General features: G+C 37.9%; 1 protein-coding gene across 2 annotated transcripts; it reads left to right on the top strand.

The window, feature by feature from the left end:
* The first annotated feature begins 13,246 nt into the window (after positions 1-13,246).
* LOC143885130 (NAD(P)H-quinone oxidoreductase subunit, putative (DUF581)) lies at positions 13,247-17,038 on the top strand. 2 transcript variants are annotated; one of them, XM_077389136.1, is made up of 3 exons: positions 13,247-13,683; positions 14,490-15,294; positions 16,495-17,038. In XM_077389136.1, the coding sequence occupies exons 2-3, from the start codon at positions 14,492-14,494 to the stop codon at positions 16,739-16,741; spliced, it is 1,050 nt and encodes a 349-aa protein (XP_077245251.1). In that variant the 5' UTR covers positions 13,247-13,683; positions 14,490-14,491; the 3' UTR covers positions 16,742-17,038. The 2 variants fall into 2 exon arrangements, with proteins under 2 accessions (XP_077245251.1, XP_077245252.1); XM_077389137.1 differs by having other exon boundaries at positions 13,248-13,683; positions 16,512-17,038.
* The last annotated feature ends 534 nt before the right edge of the window (positions 17,039-17,572 follow it).

The raw sequence follows: 17,572 nt of genomic DNA, 5'->3' as shown, positions 1-17,572 counted from the left end.
AATCATATAAAAACCTCCCCAAGTAAAGAACATATTCATGGAGTGGGATGGCATGGCATTGAGTTCCAATTCGGTAATAAACGACATAATACGCACTTTGTTATCATAAGCCAAATCTTACCCACAAAAAAATATCATAGGAGCTTTGATTTGCTTAGCAAAACACAAAAAGAGTTTAATTAAAATTTATCTTAAGCTTAATTTGATGGGTCTATTCTAACCACCCCATAAAACCCATGTAGATTGTGACTTGTAGATATAATTTTAAGGGGGGTGAACTATAAGCGTGGGACCCACTTCTTGGCAATTTATTTATGCTACTCTAGGGAAAAAAAAAAAGAAAAAACAGAGGCTAAAGAAGCCCACAGACTGAGAAAATGCAAGTCCTTTTTACTCTTTTGATGCATCCCCCCAATTCCCCATCACCCTCATTTTCTATCATGTACTGACTGTTGAAGTGCTATTGATTCTATCAAAAGGGTGGTGAAGGTAGTCTGTGGGCCTTTATTTTTTTTTCTTTTTTTCTATGTGGTTTGTGATATCATCTTAGGAAACTCTTTGGATGAGAGGGTTTCTAATTCCATGTTTTCACCATAAACAACCTCTCAAAGCTGCTTAAATTCTTCTGTATTTGAATTTAAACATAAATTTGCAGCATATTTTAGCGGCCAAAACTATTATTAGGAAGGATTGGAATCTTTGAAAGTCTTTGAGACAAAACAATTATCAATAAAGAAGAACCAGAACAGCACGACAGATCGTGTCCGTTGATCTCGCCACACGGCGTGTCCATAGCAAGTGATGTTGAGATGGTTTCTTCATTGTTGATGGTTAATTATCTTTAGGTGGGCCCACAATTAGGGTTTTGGAATGAAGCCCAAATGGGTGTGGGGTAGCCAATTATAATTAGTAGCCTGAAAATGATGCCTTTGGCCCAATAGAAGTGGACATCTATGGCATCAATGTGGGCCCACCAACACTTTGCCCTATGGAAAGAGACATCTAGGAAGCTGTCCCCATCTGTCGATAAATCCGATTTTTACACGTGGCAATCCTACATCTACTGTCTGTTTTACATACTTTAGGTGAAATGTATGTGTCTTAGGCATGTAGAGAGACTGATTTGAGTAGGATAAGAGATATTTATGAGATGGGTTCTAGAGGCACACACTTTGTTAACTTTTTCCAAGTAAATTGATTTGATGTGCTGAAAAAAAAAAAAAAAAGGAGAAGAGAAATAGTGAGGCTACTGATATTGGCACTGCCATGTTTTAATAATCACAAAAACTAAGCTTGTCTTTTCTGTTTTAATTAGCTTCTGAGAGCTTCTTGGGAACTATAATAACCTTTGAGAGCTGTTTAAATAAAAAAAAAAATGAGTTAGTGCAATTATTAAAACAAGGTAGTGCCAATATCTGTAGCCTAAAAAAGATTGCAATTATTCCACCCCATTTTGTTTGTTTTTTTCCCCTCAAAATTGGAGGCATTTTCAGTGTACAACAAACAAAATGGGGTGGAAATATCATTCATCATATTATATTCCTTTAAATTTGCATATTTAACAGCAAAATGCTCCCATATCTTGTCTTTCACAATGTACATCAATTTCCTCGATGTGTCACAAACTTCTCAAGAAAAATGAAGATATCAACATCCATGTCTCCTTTTGCCTAATCTATCAAGAGATAGAAAGTTTCTACAGAGAATTTATATGATGGGTGGCCGTGAAAACACGTTAAGTCTAAAAAATTAGGTACGGCCCAATCCATATGATGATCCAAACCGTTCATCTGATTGGGCATAACGTAAATAGGTTGTACCTCAAAAATCATTTCCAGAGGATGATCCTAACCCTCAGATCTGAACTGATCTGAATATGGAGTGCCCCAGAAATCATTTATGGAATCTCCTACAGATCGGAGGGTTAGGATCATCCTATGAAAATGATTTTTGAGGCACAACCTATTTACGTTGTGCCCAAACAGATGAACGGTTTGGATCATCATATGGATTGGGCCGTGCCTAATTTTTTAGACTTAAGGTGTTTTCACGGCCACCCATCATATAAATTCTCTGTAGAAACTTTCTATCTCTTGATAGATTAGGCAAAAGGAGACATGGATGTTGATATCTTCATTTTTCTTGAGAAGTTTGTGACACATCGAGGAAATTGATGTACATTGTGAAAGACAAGATATGGGAGCATTTTGCTGTTAAATATGCAAATTTAAAGGAATAGAATATGATTAATGATATTTCCACCTCATTTTGTTTGTTGTACACTGAAAATGCCTCCAATTTTGAGGGAAAAAAACAAACAAAATGGGGTGGAATAATTGCAGTTTTTTTTAGGAAAAGACAAATGTCGATGGAAGTCAAGAAGTGAAGTGACAAGGGGGTGGAAGTATCATTTTTTCTTAAATTATAGCCAATGTTAAATGGTGCTTCTTGGTGGTGTCTAGTCTATGGTCTTTTCAACCTTTTAAGGGGGCCAGCAGAGGTGGGTCCTATTATCTAGTTATCATATTTGGTCTTGATAGGGTGACAAGTGGCAATCAATCAATCTAGTGGGGCCCAGTTGGGCCCACCTTGATGATTTCATGTATTTGATTAAAGAGCTTCTCCCCCCTGACATTGATTCTTCACTTCTTACTGGCTGTCGATAGCTTCCCAGGAATTGTAGTATAAAACAAATAGGAGTGGCATTACCAAAATAGGGGTTAAGGTGATACATTTGTAAGAGTGCAACTGAGGTCGGGTTGGGTAGGGCTAAGGCACACCCGAACCCGAGCCGAGGAACCATTTATTCAATCGAAACCCGACCCGTCCTGATTTCCAACCCAACGAGGTTCAACCCGACCACACCTGAGTTTTTAAGCTTGCAAAAAATAAAATTGATGAAAATTTCACTCAGGTCAAGTTGCCCAAGGCCCTCAACCCGAACCTGAACTCGAACTCGACGGGCTAGGAAAACTCAACCCACCTAAACCCGACCCGATCCGACTTTTTTTTCGGGTTGAACCCAACGGGCTCTGGTTGGTTCAACATAAGTTGCACCCCTACTCATTTCCCAAATGATGTGCGGCCATATAAACCCATTTTTTCAAAAAGTAAGGTATGGCCATACCATTGGATGATCCAAACCGTCCATTTGTTCAGCCAGAACTTAAATAGATTGTGTCCCAAAAATAATTTCCACAGGATGATCCTAACCTCTACTGGCCCATACATTTCTCCGATTGTTCCACTTGTTAAGTTGTGATACATTTCTACTGGCCCGTACAATTCTCCGATGGGGTGGGGTCATACATTTCTCAAATGGACGGTTTAGATCATCCTATGGTATTGGCCGTACCAACTGGGCCCCACTAGATTGATTGCCACTTGTTACCCTATCAAGACCAATTATGATGACTAGATAATAGGACCCACCTCTTCTGGCCCACTTAAAAGGTTGAAAAGACGTCAGACTCGACACCACCAAGAAGCACAACTTAATATGACTATAATAAAAAAAATGATACTTCCACACCCTTTTCACAGCACTTCCGAGTGCAGGCGTGCAGCCACCTCATGAACGAAGACAAAACCTGCTGAAAAGTGAGCCGGTGTGGCTGCTCTCACATGCATGATGCATCAGCCAATCCGCGAAACGCCTTCGGCGATGGAAGCTAGCAAATCCCTTTCTTGACCGCTTTTTAAATAATAAAAAACATGACGAGTTTGTGCAATTATCAAAACAAGGTAGTGTGAATATCAATACTTAGTTTATATATTATATTCTAGGGAAGGCTTACTGATATTCCAAGTTTTAATAAGGGACGTGATATATCCCCCCCTTTTGATTACTTGGGACACCTAGGGCGGTGTACGTGGCAATCAACCGCATTGAATCCTTCTGACATGAAGTACATTAGCCCCTCTGCAGTCATTGGCAAGGTTTTAAATTTCAACCGAAATCCAAAATTTGGGGTTTTAGTCAACCCCGAAGCCGAAATTGGAGATAACAAAAACATTACAATATTTCGCCAGAAGTTTTGAAATTTCGATTTTCGGCCGAAATTGAAGGAAAATCTAGATTTTTTATTTATTTAATATTTTCCCAAAATTTCAGCCTAAATTACCGAAGTTTCAGCCAGTGAGGACCGAAACGTTTTACGAAACGGAAATTTGAAACCTTGGTCATTGATACACTGCTGGGTGTCCCAGACTCCCAAGTAATCAAAAGGGTGGATATATCACTTCCCTTTAATAATTGCACAAACTGACTTTCTTTCTAAATTGGCATCAAGAGATTTTTGTAAGAACTTTTGACACTGTTTAAATAATAATAGACAATTTTGATAATTGCACTAACTCATGTTATATTTTAGGGATAATTACATTTACACCCCCTCTAGTTTCTGACACATCCACTTCAACCTCTATAGTTTAAAAATTGACAAAGACATCCCCTCTAGTTTCGTTTTGTTTAAGGTTTGCCGCCTCAGCTGAAGGTTCGTCCATAGATTGAAGGGTTAGGATGATCCGATGGAGCTGATTTTTGGGCACACCCTATCTATGTCAGGGCCCATCAAATGAACGCTTTGGATCATCCAAATAATGTGGGCCCATACCCGAATCACCCCCCAAAAAATCAGGATTCGGGTATGGGCCCACATTATTTGGATGATCCAAAGCGTTCATTTGATGGGCCCTGACATAGATAGGGTGTGCCCAAAAAATCAGCTCCATCGGATCATCCTAACCCTTCAATCTATGGACGAACCTTCAGCTGAGGGGGCAAACCTTAAACAAAAGGAAACTAGAGGGGATGTCTTTGTCACTTTTTAAATTATAGCGGTTGAAGTGGATGTGTCAGAAACTAGAGTGGGGTGTAAATGTAATTATCCCTATATTTTATTCTTTAAAAAGTTGTCAAAAACTAATACAGTTTCCATGATGCTCTCGGCAGCCAATTAAAATAGAAGTGACTAGGTGATTTCCGCCGATTACCAAAACATTGCATCAACTATAATCTATTATTTGACAATTGGTTGTGAGTGCCCAACTGATTATTTGGCTCAAAATTACGTTTAAATTTGAGTTAAATTTGGGTCCAATAATAGGTTTAGCAATCACAATTGTTTGCCATAATCTCAAATGATTGGGTGTAAATCTTAGCCCTGTTTGTTTTGATTGTTTTTTGAACATGAAGATTTGCAATCAAAGAACAAAAGGAAAATCCTACAAGCAATCAGGGATGAAGAAAATAAAAAAACTCAAGGGACTCAAGATGAATTCCGCTTTTTGCCAACTTATCCGCTACACCATTGGCCGATTTGCAAATATGGCAGAAGGATAAATGATTGCAGCCCACGATATCAAATATCTCGTTGAAGAAATCCGCGAATCGCCAAAGAAAAGGGTGAGAACTGATTGAGATCTAACCCCGCCAATAGTTTAATCCCTTGATGTGCAGCCCGCACTTCCGCCTCGCTGGACTTGGCTATTCCAATAGGGCCCGCAAACGCCCGCCATCATATTTATTTCCTAATCAAGTCCTATATTTATTATGTCTTATCACTATCAAATCACGATCCAATATTGATGTTTGGTCGTGGATATTTACCTCGGAGAGTAGTGGCCTAATTAATAGTGGCATGCAGTGTTTGGTTGTGAGAATAGTCGTAGGGGGTGTCATTACCTATATATATATATATATATATATATATATAGAGGAAACTCTTGGTGCGCTTAAGCTCACCAAACTTATGGTGAGCTTAAGCGCCCAATCACATGGGGGCCCACTTTGTTAGGATGATCCAAAGCATTCATTTGAAAGTCCCTTACATAGATTGGGGGTGTACCAAAAATCAGCTCCATAGGATCATCCTAACCCCTTCATTTGTGAAGGACAAAAATGGACAGACACAAATCTGCCCATTTTTTGTCCTCCACAAATGGAGGGGTTAGGATGGTCCTATGGAGCTGATTTTTGGTACACCCCCTATCTATCATAAGGCCTTGCAAATGAATGGTTTGGATCACCACAGAAAATGTGGGACCCCTATGATTGGGGAGCTTAAGCGCACCAACAGTTTCCTCATATATATATATATATATATATATATATATATATATATATATATATATATAGCAAAGGGTTGTTGCTAACGTTAGCTTAAACAAGGTCAGACACACGTTGTTGGAGGCGATCCAAACCATTCATTTGGAAGGCCCTTTCATGGATAGGGTGTCTACAAAAAATCAGCACTATTTGATCATCTTAAGGTGTCCATTTGTGGGGTGAAAAAATGGGCAGATTAGTGGATAAACAATATCTATCCATTTTCACCCCCACAAATGGACATCCTATGATGATCCAATGAAGTTGATTTTTGGTACACACCCCAACCATGATGGGGCCTTTCAAATGAATGCTTAGGATCACCCCAACAATGTGGCCCCACCTTAATTTTATGTTAACGTTAGCAGCAACCATTTTCTCTATATAAACGGTTTCTACACACAAGTGTAGATAAGTTATCTACACCCTAGCTTAAAATACAGTGGGGGCCCACATTGTTTGAGTGATCCAAAGCATTCATTTGATGGGCCCTCACATAGATAGGGTGTGCCAAAAAAATTGGCTTCATAGGATCATCCTAACTCTTCGAACCGTGGGGACAAAAAATGGACAGATTTGTGAAGGTTTATACACGTCCATTTTACCTCCACAAATCATAGGGTTGGGATGATCCTATGGAGTTGATTTCTTGTGGACACCCTATCTATGTGAGGGCCAATCAAATGAATGGTTTGGATCACCCAAACAATATGCTCTCCACTGTATTTTAAGCTAGTGTGTACACACACAGATATATATATATATATATATATATATATATATATATATATATATATATACTAGTAAAAAAAATCTGTGCGATACACGGGCGGCGAAGAAAATATAATGGTTAATTAAAAGAAGCATTAAAACTATTGACAATAGAGAAATTAAATAACTGATAACATTGCATATTGATTAAGACATTATAAAATGGAAAAATAAAGCAATATTTGACATTGGTTTGCGGTGATCTTTGACATTTATTGGTTCTTACATGATTGAAGAATACTCAGTTTAGACATAAAGCATCTATTTAAACATGAACTTAAAGAGGTTCTACAGAAGTTAATTGCAAGTTGTTCTGATCATGGTTTTAAATTTCGACCGAAATCCGAAATTTCACCAAAATTTCGGATTTCGGTGGAGACCGACACCGAAACCACAGAAAACTGAAATGGTCATTTATTTTGGCCGAAATTTCGATTTTTCCGAAATTTGACATAAAAATCTGTTTTTTTTAATATTAATTTAATATTTCACCGAAATTCCGAAATTTCAGTAATTTCGGCCGAAATTTAATAATGAATAAAATATTATTATTTTTGTACCAGATTTCGACTGAAATTTCAAATTTTCAGTTGAGAATTTGAAATTTCAAGGTCTGAAACCGAAATTTTAAACCTTGGTTCTAATCAAGTTGGAGAACAAATATCACTGGGAAACAATGGAAGCTCATGTAGGTCAATGTATGTTGGGGTGACAGCTTGAAGTCCTTCATATAGATTAATCATTAGAAGCAAATATAACCTAGTAAAATATACTTGATAAGCAAATACAAAATGGTTTAAGAGACAATTGATGTGAAAATTGGGCTTAAATGAAAAATGCAATGAATCTTTGTATGGTGGACTTCGTTGGAAATAAGATGTTGGCATTCATTCTAATGGCAAAGCAACATCAATTATGGGAATCATATTGGAGTATCACATAACATCATTGTCCATAAGCATAGTAAGCAAATAAATCTGTTTCCATAGACACAAATGGTACACAAATTATAATTACCTTTTAGTTAAATATAAACTTGCACAGAAACACTGTGGCCATCAAATGGACTGTTTGGATCATCCTATGGTGTGGGTTGTATAATCCATTTTGACAAATAGGGGTGAATTTATCACCGTCCAATGGTGGCCATCAAATGGACGGTTTGGATCATCCTATGGTGTGGGATGTATAGTCCATTTTGACAAATAGGGGTGAATAGAAGGGGTGGATTTATCACTGCCCAACAAATGGACGGTTTGGACCATCCTATGGTGTGGGTTGTATAGTCCATTTTGACAAATAGGGGTGAATAGAAGGGGGTGAATTTATCACCGCGCAATGGCAAAAATTTCCATTACATCGAATGGACGGTTTGAATTTTTCTATTTTTTTAAGATTTTTATTGTTTTAATAGTTATTTGCTAGCCACATTCGCAAAATGCTACTTCTCGCCCATCCTTTGATGTTAGCCATTTATGTGACTTTTTTAGAGATTTGTCTTATTCTTGACGTGATGAAAACTGCACCGAAGTACAACTTCTGCAAAGGTAGCTCGCATAAGAATAATCATGCCCTAAGTCTTTTGGAGAAAAATTATGAAAAAAGGCTAGAAAGTAGAAAAACCACGGAAAAAAATACTGAGAAAGGTATCTTTATATGACAACTATAGAAAAAACTAAAAAAAAAATGCATAAAAACATGACAATTACATATAGAAGAAATGACTTTAAATGAGAACAGTCACAAATGTTGACTTTCTTGTAAGATTTTCTCTTAAAATGACTTTAATACCCTGACATAGATATTATGTATAGATATCTGGCAAGGGTATTAAACGGTAAAAAACAACTATGTTGATGTGTTAAATCCACAGATTTTTATAAATAAAAAAATTCTTTCTTTTCTCTTTTGCTATATATATGAGGAAATGATTTGTGAGCAGCTACTTAGATAAGCTTATCTGAGCAAAGCTCATAAACCATAGGGGATCCAAATTTTGGGGGTGATCATAAGCAGTCATTTGGAAGGCCCCATCATGGATGAGATGTGTACCAAAAATCAGCTCCATTGGATCATCTTAGGGTGTCCATTTGTGGAGGAAAAAACTGACAGATACTGTTTGTCCACAAATCTGTGCATCTTTTCCCTCAACAAATGGAAGAGTTATGATGATCCAATGGAGCTGATTTTTGGTACACACCCCATCCTGATTTTTGCTCAGCTTATCTGAGCAACTGCTCACAAACCATTTCCTCTCTCTCTCTCTCTCTCTCTCTCTCTCTCTCTCTCTCTTATATATATATATGAGAAAACGGTTTCTACACATATGTGTAGATAAGTTATCTACACACTAGCTTAAAATACAGTAGAGGGCATATTGTTTGGGTGATCCAAACCATTCATTTGATTGGCCCTCACATAGATAGTTTGTCCATAAAAAATCAGCTCCATAGGATCATCCCAACCCTACGATTTGTGGAGGTAAAATGGATGTGTATAAACCTTCACAAATCTGTCCATTTTTTGCCTCCACAGTTGGAAGGGTTAGGATGATCCTATGGAGCCTATTTTTTGTGGACACCCTATCTATGTGATGACCAATCAAATGAATGGTTTGGATCACCCAAACAATGTGGGCCTCCACTGTATTTTAAGCTAGTGTGTAGATAACTTATCTACACATGTGTGTAGAAAACCCACTTGGAGGTAGAGAGAGAGAGAGAGAGAGAGAGAGGGGTAATTGGAGAAAAAGCACAATTCCCAAGAAATTCAAACAAAAAATTCCATGATTTTTTGTGGATTTTGGCTTGAATTTCATATGAAGGGGGACAAGAGTGACATTAACTGGGAGTCTTGAGGGATTTCAATGCTATATTGGCAACCATATAAGGAATACACCCGTAGAAGTGGGCCCAATACATCATGTATTTTTTTCAGCACAAGTAAACCCCACTTGGAGTCATTGTTATGCTACCTAGCAGGCTAGCAGGACTATTCCAATTTCTCAATAACTGTTTACTATAGTGGGGGAGTATGATTATCAAAAGAATGGGTCCCAATATCATTTCCCTAGTTAAGAGTCTCCACATTTCAAAGGATTAAGATAATCGGACGGAGGAGAAAACTTGGGGGCCTATTTATTGAATAGTGATGATCATCCGATAATTGGAGCCCAGTAATATGTTTTCCTCCTAATGTATTTTGCTGAAAATACACTAGCATCTTCACACAGCATTTTTCAAATAAGTACCGTGTGGCCTACTTGATAAGGTGATCTCAACCGTTCATTTGTTGGGCTACAACATAAATAGGTTGGACCCCATAAATCATGTCCATAGGATGATCCTAGCCCTCCGATTTATAGAGTTTTTTTTATAATATGCAGTCTCCGTACAGATCGTAGGGCTAGGATCGTCGTAAGGAGATGATTTTCGGGGTACATCCTATTCTTGTTGTGGCTCAATAAATGAACGGTTTGGATCATCCTATGAAGTGGGGTCCACAGTACATTTTGAAAAATACTTGGCTTCACACGAACACACCCTATAGATCGTAGGGCTAGGATCATAGTAAGGAAATGATTTTCGGGGTACATCCTATTCTTGTTGTGGCCCAATAAATGAATGGTTTGGGTTTGGATCATCCTATGAAATGAAATGGGGCCCACAGTGTTCAATTTCGTCACAATAAGACTCCGTGGTAGTATTTTGTAAATATGGAGTGTTCTGAACAAAAATTCAGAAAGGATAGAAAGAAAGAAAAGAAAAGAAAAAGACGCCGTGGCGTGTGAAGTTTTGTAACTGGAGTCTGGTGGGCCCAGGGTATGATGACTTGTACGTCTCTACAGAACCGTGAACTGCCCTCCCTCTCTCTCTCTCTCTGTGAGTGTGTAGGGTTATCAGGGCAAAAACCAACTTTGGGATCAGTGCTAATAAATTTTAGGTCTACGTGAAGGAGACAAGTCTTGAATTTCCATGGAGCTACTAGTGTTTGGTTGTCAACATGGTAGAGTAGTGGTAGGGAGTATGATTACCGATGTACGGGGAGGACAGAAAAGAGAGTGAAGAGAGAAAAGGTGAAAAAAAGTTATCTTTCCCGGTAAATCCAAGCAAAATCATCATTCCCAATATACATTGATTAAGCAGAGATATCCTTCATTGTCTCATTTCAATGTTATGTTGACAGCTAAATCTTCATTGTCTCGGGTTTTTTTTGGTTACCGGGGACTTATGTGGGAGAAGAAAAATACCCTTGGAGATAGGTGGGAAAAAAAAAGTTCTAGAAGTATCCTGGTAAAATAAAAATCCCATGTTTGGTTGGTTTGTTTGGTTGCTTGAACGGTTGGGTAGAAAAAAATTATTCTCAAGCTTATTTTTGATTCCGGAGTTTATTTTTGTTCCCGGGGTTATTTTGGGATGGGATGAAAAAAGGCAATCATTACAAATGTGGGATTAAAAAATTCACGACACAAACAATCATTACAAGAGTGAGATTAAAAAAAACCTAGTGCTAAAAGGCAACCAAACATGGGATGGGACCAAAATTTAACTAACTCTTCCTGGGACAAAAATTTAACTGGCAACCAAACGGTAGTTAAATTTTGGTCCCATCCCATGTTTGGTTGCCTTTTGGCACTATGTTTATTTTAATCCCACTCTTGTAATGATTACTTGTGGGGTGAATTTTTTAATCCCACTTTTGTAATGATTGCCTTTTCATCCCATCCCAAGATAACCCCAGGAACAAAAATAAACTCCGGAACCAAAAATAAGCTTGAGAAGAATTTTTTTCTACCCAACAGTTCAAGCAACCAAACAAATTTTTTTTTTCCCACCATAATCCGGTCGACCAAACATGGGATTTTTATTTTACCAGGATACTTCTAGGACTTTTTTTCCCCACCTATCTCCCAAGGTATTTTTTTCTCCTACATAACTCCCAGGAACAAAAAAAACCCGGCAACCAAATAGCGGTAGAGTTGAGTTGACAACCAAACAAAGGCTTTTGGTTGATGTGGCACCCAAATGCAAGCAAAAACCCCTGGTAGGTTTGTTGGGTGTGCAGCATATACTAAGAGAGTAGTGGAATAAGAAGTCAACAGAGAATAGACAAGCATTTGATTGCTAGAGTATAAAAGATTAAAGAACAACTTCTCCAATAGCTTAAGCTTTTGGAGTATATGGTAGTTTCACATGATATCGGAGCAAATACCTGGGTTCAAACCTGCTTGATAGCAAAAATTCATACGCAATGGCCAAACCCAAAAAGGGGGCCACATGTGCCATGTGTGGGCCAATCCTAAAAGAGAGGCCACACATGAGGGAGGAGTGTTAAAGTATAAAAGAATAAATAACAACTTAAGATTTTGGAGTAATTGATCATTTTCACATTGATTTGCCTGGAATTGCCTTGGGGCCTGTATGGTTGCCACATGCCTGGCATCCTCAAGGATTACCCAAGTAAAATAAATAAATTTTTTGATAACTTTAGAGGGCACGTCTGGCTGCGAGGAATTTGTTTTCATGATAAATCGGGCATCTTCAAGTGTTAAGTACCTGAAAATTAGGAAACCAAATCTCGGAAATGAGAAATTGCTAAAAATCCAGAAAATATTGATCCGGTTTTGAACAAAGCCGTTTCTGGGATCTTGTTTCCTGATTTTCAGGGTCTTCACACTTGAAGATATCCAGATCTTGTTCTTGATTTTCAGGGTTTTCACACTTGAAGATGTCTGACTTATCACGAAAACAAATTCCTAGCAGCCTAACGTGCCCATAGTGTTGGGGTAATTGGTTGCCAATTTGGCATCTTTCCTAGAGACTACCAGACAATTTTTAGGAATAATAATTGCATGTCCGGTGACATGGCACCCATGTCTCCTCCTTATACTGTCCATGCCAAATTTCTCATTTGACAAGTAGAATTTTGCCTCCTCTCTCTTCAATGACAACCCCTCCCGCTATTGTATGAGGTTGGCAACCATATTCTATCATGTAAGTCGTAGGTAGATCAAATGTTTGTCTCCTACTGTTGACTACTTATACCCCTAATGTACGCAAAAAATATGGGTTACACAGAAAATATCTGCATCAAGAATAGGCGCAGTTACTAACTAGCTGAGCTAAGCCACTTTGAGTTGAGCAAGGCCGATTCGAGCCGAGATGAAAATATCCATCCCCTTTTCTTCACCTAGACACCCTTTCAGATTAAAAAGAGGAATAAATCCTTCCCCATTTTTAACTAGAGTTAGAAAAATCAATAAGGAGGAGGGTGTGCAGTTGAAAATTAACAAAGTGTACGGGTGGCGAAAATGGACGTAAAAGTGTCGTCACCCTCTCAGAGTCTGTGTTTGTTTATATTCGCATTCAGTGTTTCATAACAGCAATGCCAAATACAGAGAACTTTGAAAAGGGCTAAAAATCTCATCTTTACGCAAAAGAAGCAAAGTTTATCCATCCTTCTTTTGTCCAAATCCCTCCTCATAAAAACCGCTATTTCCTCTTATAATGGAGGTTTTATAGAAAACCACCCAAGCTCACTGATTTTTATGCAAACCTCCTTTTATATCTCCCCCACCTTTCACCCACCAATACCCATTTTGTGGAACTGGGAGAGTAGAGCAAAACCCAAATGGGGTTTTTTCTTTTATTTTGATGATTTGGGGATTTGATTGTCTTTTTGGTTCTGCATGTGGGTTTTGAGGAAGGAACAAAACCCATTAATGGTGAAGCATAAGGAGATCCTTTTTTAATTTCATGGGCCTTTTCAGATGATCACTCAAGAAAAATCTTAATTCAGGGGAGGTGAGTTCGAATCATTTTGCATGTGTTCTACATTTGATTTCAAAAAACTTCCTTTTCCTGATTCTGGGTTTTGTTTATTTGTTATACCTGATTTTGATTCTATTTGCTTTTAATGCTCAGAAGATTTTGTTTTCTGGTTTTGGATTTGGAGTTTTGACAGTTTTATCTTTTGATTCTGACATGATTTTCTTTTTAATTATCTTTTATTCTTTATGAGCTTGATTGATTTTCTGAGAAAAAATAAAGATGGGGATTTGATTTGGGTATTATTGATTAGAAAATCATCTTAAATTTCTGGTTTTGGTTTGGGTTTGGGGTTTTCAATAGTTTTATCTTTTGTTTCTCAGTAGTTTTTTCTTCTGGGTTTTCAGTAGTTTTCTTTTCAAATATCTGTTAGCATTATGAGCTTGATTGAGTTTCTGAGAAAAATAAAGAAGGGGTTTATTTGGGTAGTATTATTGATTGGCAGAGGCATCTTAAATATCTGGTTTTGGTTTCTGGTTTTCAATAGTTTTGTCTTTTGTTTCTCACATGATTTTCTTTTCAAATATCTTTAAATATTTTGAGCTTGATTGAGCTTCTGAGAAAAATAAAGAAGGGGGATTTGATTTGGGTATTATTGATTAGCAGATGCATCTTAAATTCTGAGAAAAAGTAGAAGACGCTATGCTGAGGGATATTTTATTTTCTGGTTTTGGTTTTGGGGGTTCAATAATTTTATCTTTTGTTCCCCATATGATTTTCTTTTCAAATATCTTTAAATATTATGAGCTTGATTGAGTTTCTGAGAAAATTTTCTGATTTAGGTATGCTGAGGAAGAGATCTAGAACAGGAAGGAGAAAGCAAGACTGCATGGCTGATCAAATCCCTCTCTCATCTCCCACTGGTGTATATATCAAACCCATATCCTCTTTTTTCAGTTCTCCAAAGTTGTTTACTGGTTTTTCTTCAAAGGGTTTTTCAGATTCTGAATCTATGATGAGCCCAACTTCAATACTAGATAGCAAGTCCTTTTCTAGTGTTGGAAATCCCTTTTGGTCTGATAGGAACCCTAAATCCCCATACACTTACATTGAAAACAAACACCCTTGGGAAAAATTAGACTCAAGAGGTGTTGGACTTGGTATTGTTGATTCTCTTATCGACGAAAATCGTGAGAATAACTTCTCCAAACCAGAGAGTAGAATGGTTTTGTTTGGTTCACAGCTAAAAATCCAAATCCCTCCTCTCTCGCCCTCTACAATTTCCCAAACCCCTTCTCCTCAACCCTCATTGGATTTTGGTATCAACACTCACAACTCTATATTGGGATCTACAAATTCCGGTCTTGAATTGCCAACTTCTCCTCGAGTCTTCACTGGTTGTCTTTCGGCTAGCGAGATGGAGCTCTCAGAGGATTATACTTGCGTGATCTCCTACGGTCCGAACCCAAAAACAACTCATATATTTGATAATTGTATTGTCGAAAATTGTGGTGCTAGTTTTTCGGCCTCTCGGAAGGAGAATTGTTTCTTCAATGATTCGCCGAGTTATCCCTCAGACAATTTCCTCAGTTTCTGCTACGCGTGCAAGAAAAATCTTGGGCAGGGGAAGGACATTTATATGTATAGGTATCATTTCTCCCTAATTTTTAGTTTTGTCTTTGATTATGTTATAATTGTTTCTCAGATATTAAACTCTGTTGAGGACATTAATGGGTTTTCATTGTTCTTATTAGCCTCTATTCATATCAAATTTGGAACCTTGTTTCTTCACAGAATTTATGTGGCTTTATGATGCATATAAAATTAATCCATGGATCATATCAATCAAATTACTTGTGAATTTCTTTTCTAATTGAGAATATTATGCTCCCTTAAATCACAAAAGCCATAGCCTTGGCATGAGACGAAGGGTTCGTTTCATTAGGTGGTTCATTCCTGCACTGATTTGTATAAATTTCTTGAATGATTTTCACCATCTGTTTCTGTATCTTCTAAAGAAATTAGCATTTTTCGGAGCTTGATCAATCATACCATAACAGAAATACATAGTACAGTTGTTACCTCTAATGGCTAAGAGGGTCTTGTTGTGACCCAGGTAGAACTCACCCTTAAAAGCTAGCTGTTATGGGGAGGGTGCTCAAGTCCTTATAAGCCCATCCATATCCATCCACTTTTCCGATGTTGGATCTTTTGCTTTTGTGTGCAACCCCCGGCAATCCCCCCCTCCACGTGGAAGCAACGTGGACGATCTCGCCGCTCACTTGGGAGCAACGCAGAAACTACGAGATCGTCCCCGAGGAATTTTTTTTGTATTGCATCCTTGAGGGCATGCTGTAGTTTCCACGTCCTGGCTCTAATACCACTTGTTGGGAACCGGATAGAACTTCCTCTTAAAAGCTAGCCGTTAAGGGGAGGGTGCCCAAGTACTTATAAACCCATCCACATCCATTCACTTTTCCGATGTGGGATCTTTGCTTTCACGTGGAACTCCCTATAGGTTTCTTGTGTAATGCCCCTGAAATCTACATAAATTTCAATTTTGATTGTTCTTTTTCATTGTTCAGAAAATATTCTTTCTCGACTTTACAGGGTTGGTGTAAACCAAAACTGGTTTTACTTTGTGTGTATCCATTTTTAACTATGTGGATAACAGGTTACATGGGTAAGTGCTTCCTTTTTTATGCCCTCCCTGTGATATTTGTGATATTTCTCCATCATTACCTATTTCGATTCTTGATTTATATACATCTGTAGAGCTGTCTTCTTGTTAACATAGGAGTATGTTCTCCTTTAGTTTCTAAATATAAAGGGCTGAAAGTTTAATAGTTCTTCAAATCTTTCAGAGGCGAGAAAGCGTTCTGCAGCCACGAATGCCGCTACCAAGAGATGCTGTTCGACGAGGGTGTGGAGAGGTGCACATCGGATTCATCTGTTGCAAACTACGAAGGGATTTTCGATTCCATTAGAGAGTGTTCCTGATATTCGGTTCTTCGAAGAGATCGAGAACTTTTTAGTAATGGCAGATGGGCAGTCTGTATATTCAATTTTGTTTTTATGTATGGGCATCAATTGAAGGTTGTGACAGCTTTGATATTAGCGAATTCTCTCCAATTCTCAGATGAGTTTGCCAACTTCTGGTAGCTTCATATCCACTTATCTGTAGGTATTTCATTCCCCCTTTTTTTTGAGTGATTAGGTATTTCATTCCTTGTTCCAATTTTCAGTAGAAAGAGAAGCTAAGTTCTTGTAGAGTTGATTTTGGATCCTTTCTAACTAGGATTGCTGTTGGGTTGTGTCCACAGTTTTTGGTTGAAGATGTGTATGATAAACTTTGGATTTTCTTCTATATTCTGATCACATCTCATTTGTATATGGGGCCAATCACTCATCTTTGTAGGTTGTTTTCAGAATCTCTCCTTTCCTGCTCCAACCCACTGGTTCAAAAACATGTGAGAAGATGATGCCAGGACATATTTCTAATTACTTTAGAGCACAGTTTAGAATAATGTAATACTAATTAGAGCAGATAGGTTAGGGGTTTTGCTTGGCATTTGGGTGCCAAGTCAGCAAAACTCCTTGTTTGCTTGTCAATATAGCATTGATATCCCATGAGACTACCAGGGATGTCTCCTGGTTAATCATTGCATGTGTCACCCTTTTCCCCACTATGAAATTCATGCCAAAATCCACAAAAAAGTTGGAATTTTGCTTGGATTTCTTGGTAATGACACCCCATACAATTATAAAACGATCAATTACTCCAAAAGCTTAAGCTGTTGGAGATGGAATTATTATCTTTTTATACTTCTAACAAGGACGACTCTACTAGGTTCACAACCAAACACTACTTAACACTATTCTAGGAGACAAGTTCCTTGTCAATCCAATGGTTGTCTGCTCTCAG

This window comes from Tasmannia lanceolata, unplaced genomic scaffold (genome assembly GCF_043159265.1).
Source record: "Tasmannia lanceolata isolate RefF3 unplaced genomic scaffold, GAP_Taslan_0.1 ptg000008l, whole genome shotgun sequence".
Classification (NCBI taxonomy): domain Eukaryota; kingdom Viridiplantae; phylum Streptophyta; class Magnoliopsida; order Canellales; family Winteraceae; genus Tasmannia; species Tasmannia lanceolata.
The sequence above is the reverse complement of the archived record's forward strand: the minus strand, read 5'-3'. Positions and strand labels throughout refer to the sequence as shown.

What these genes read in the sequence shown, in the direction of transcription:
- LOC143885130 (XM_077389136.1), top strand. Translation starts at nt 14,492, where the DNA reads ATGCTGAGGAAGAGATCTAGAACAGGAAGGAGAAAGCAAGACTGCATG. An exon ending in AAGGACATTTATATGTATAG is followed by an intron (nt 15,295 to 16,494) that starts GTATCATTTCTC and finishes AAAGTTTAATAG; the next exon opens with TTCTTCAAATCTTTCAGAGG.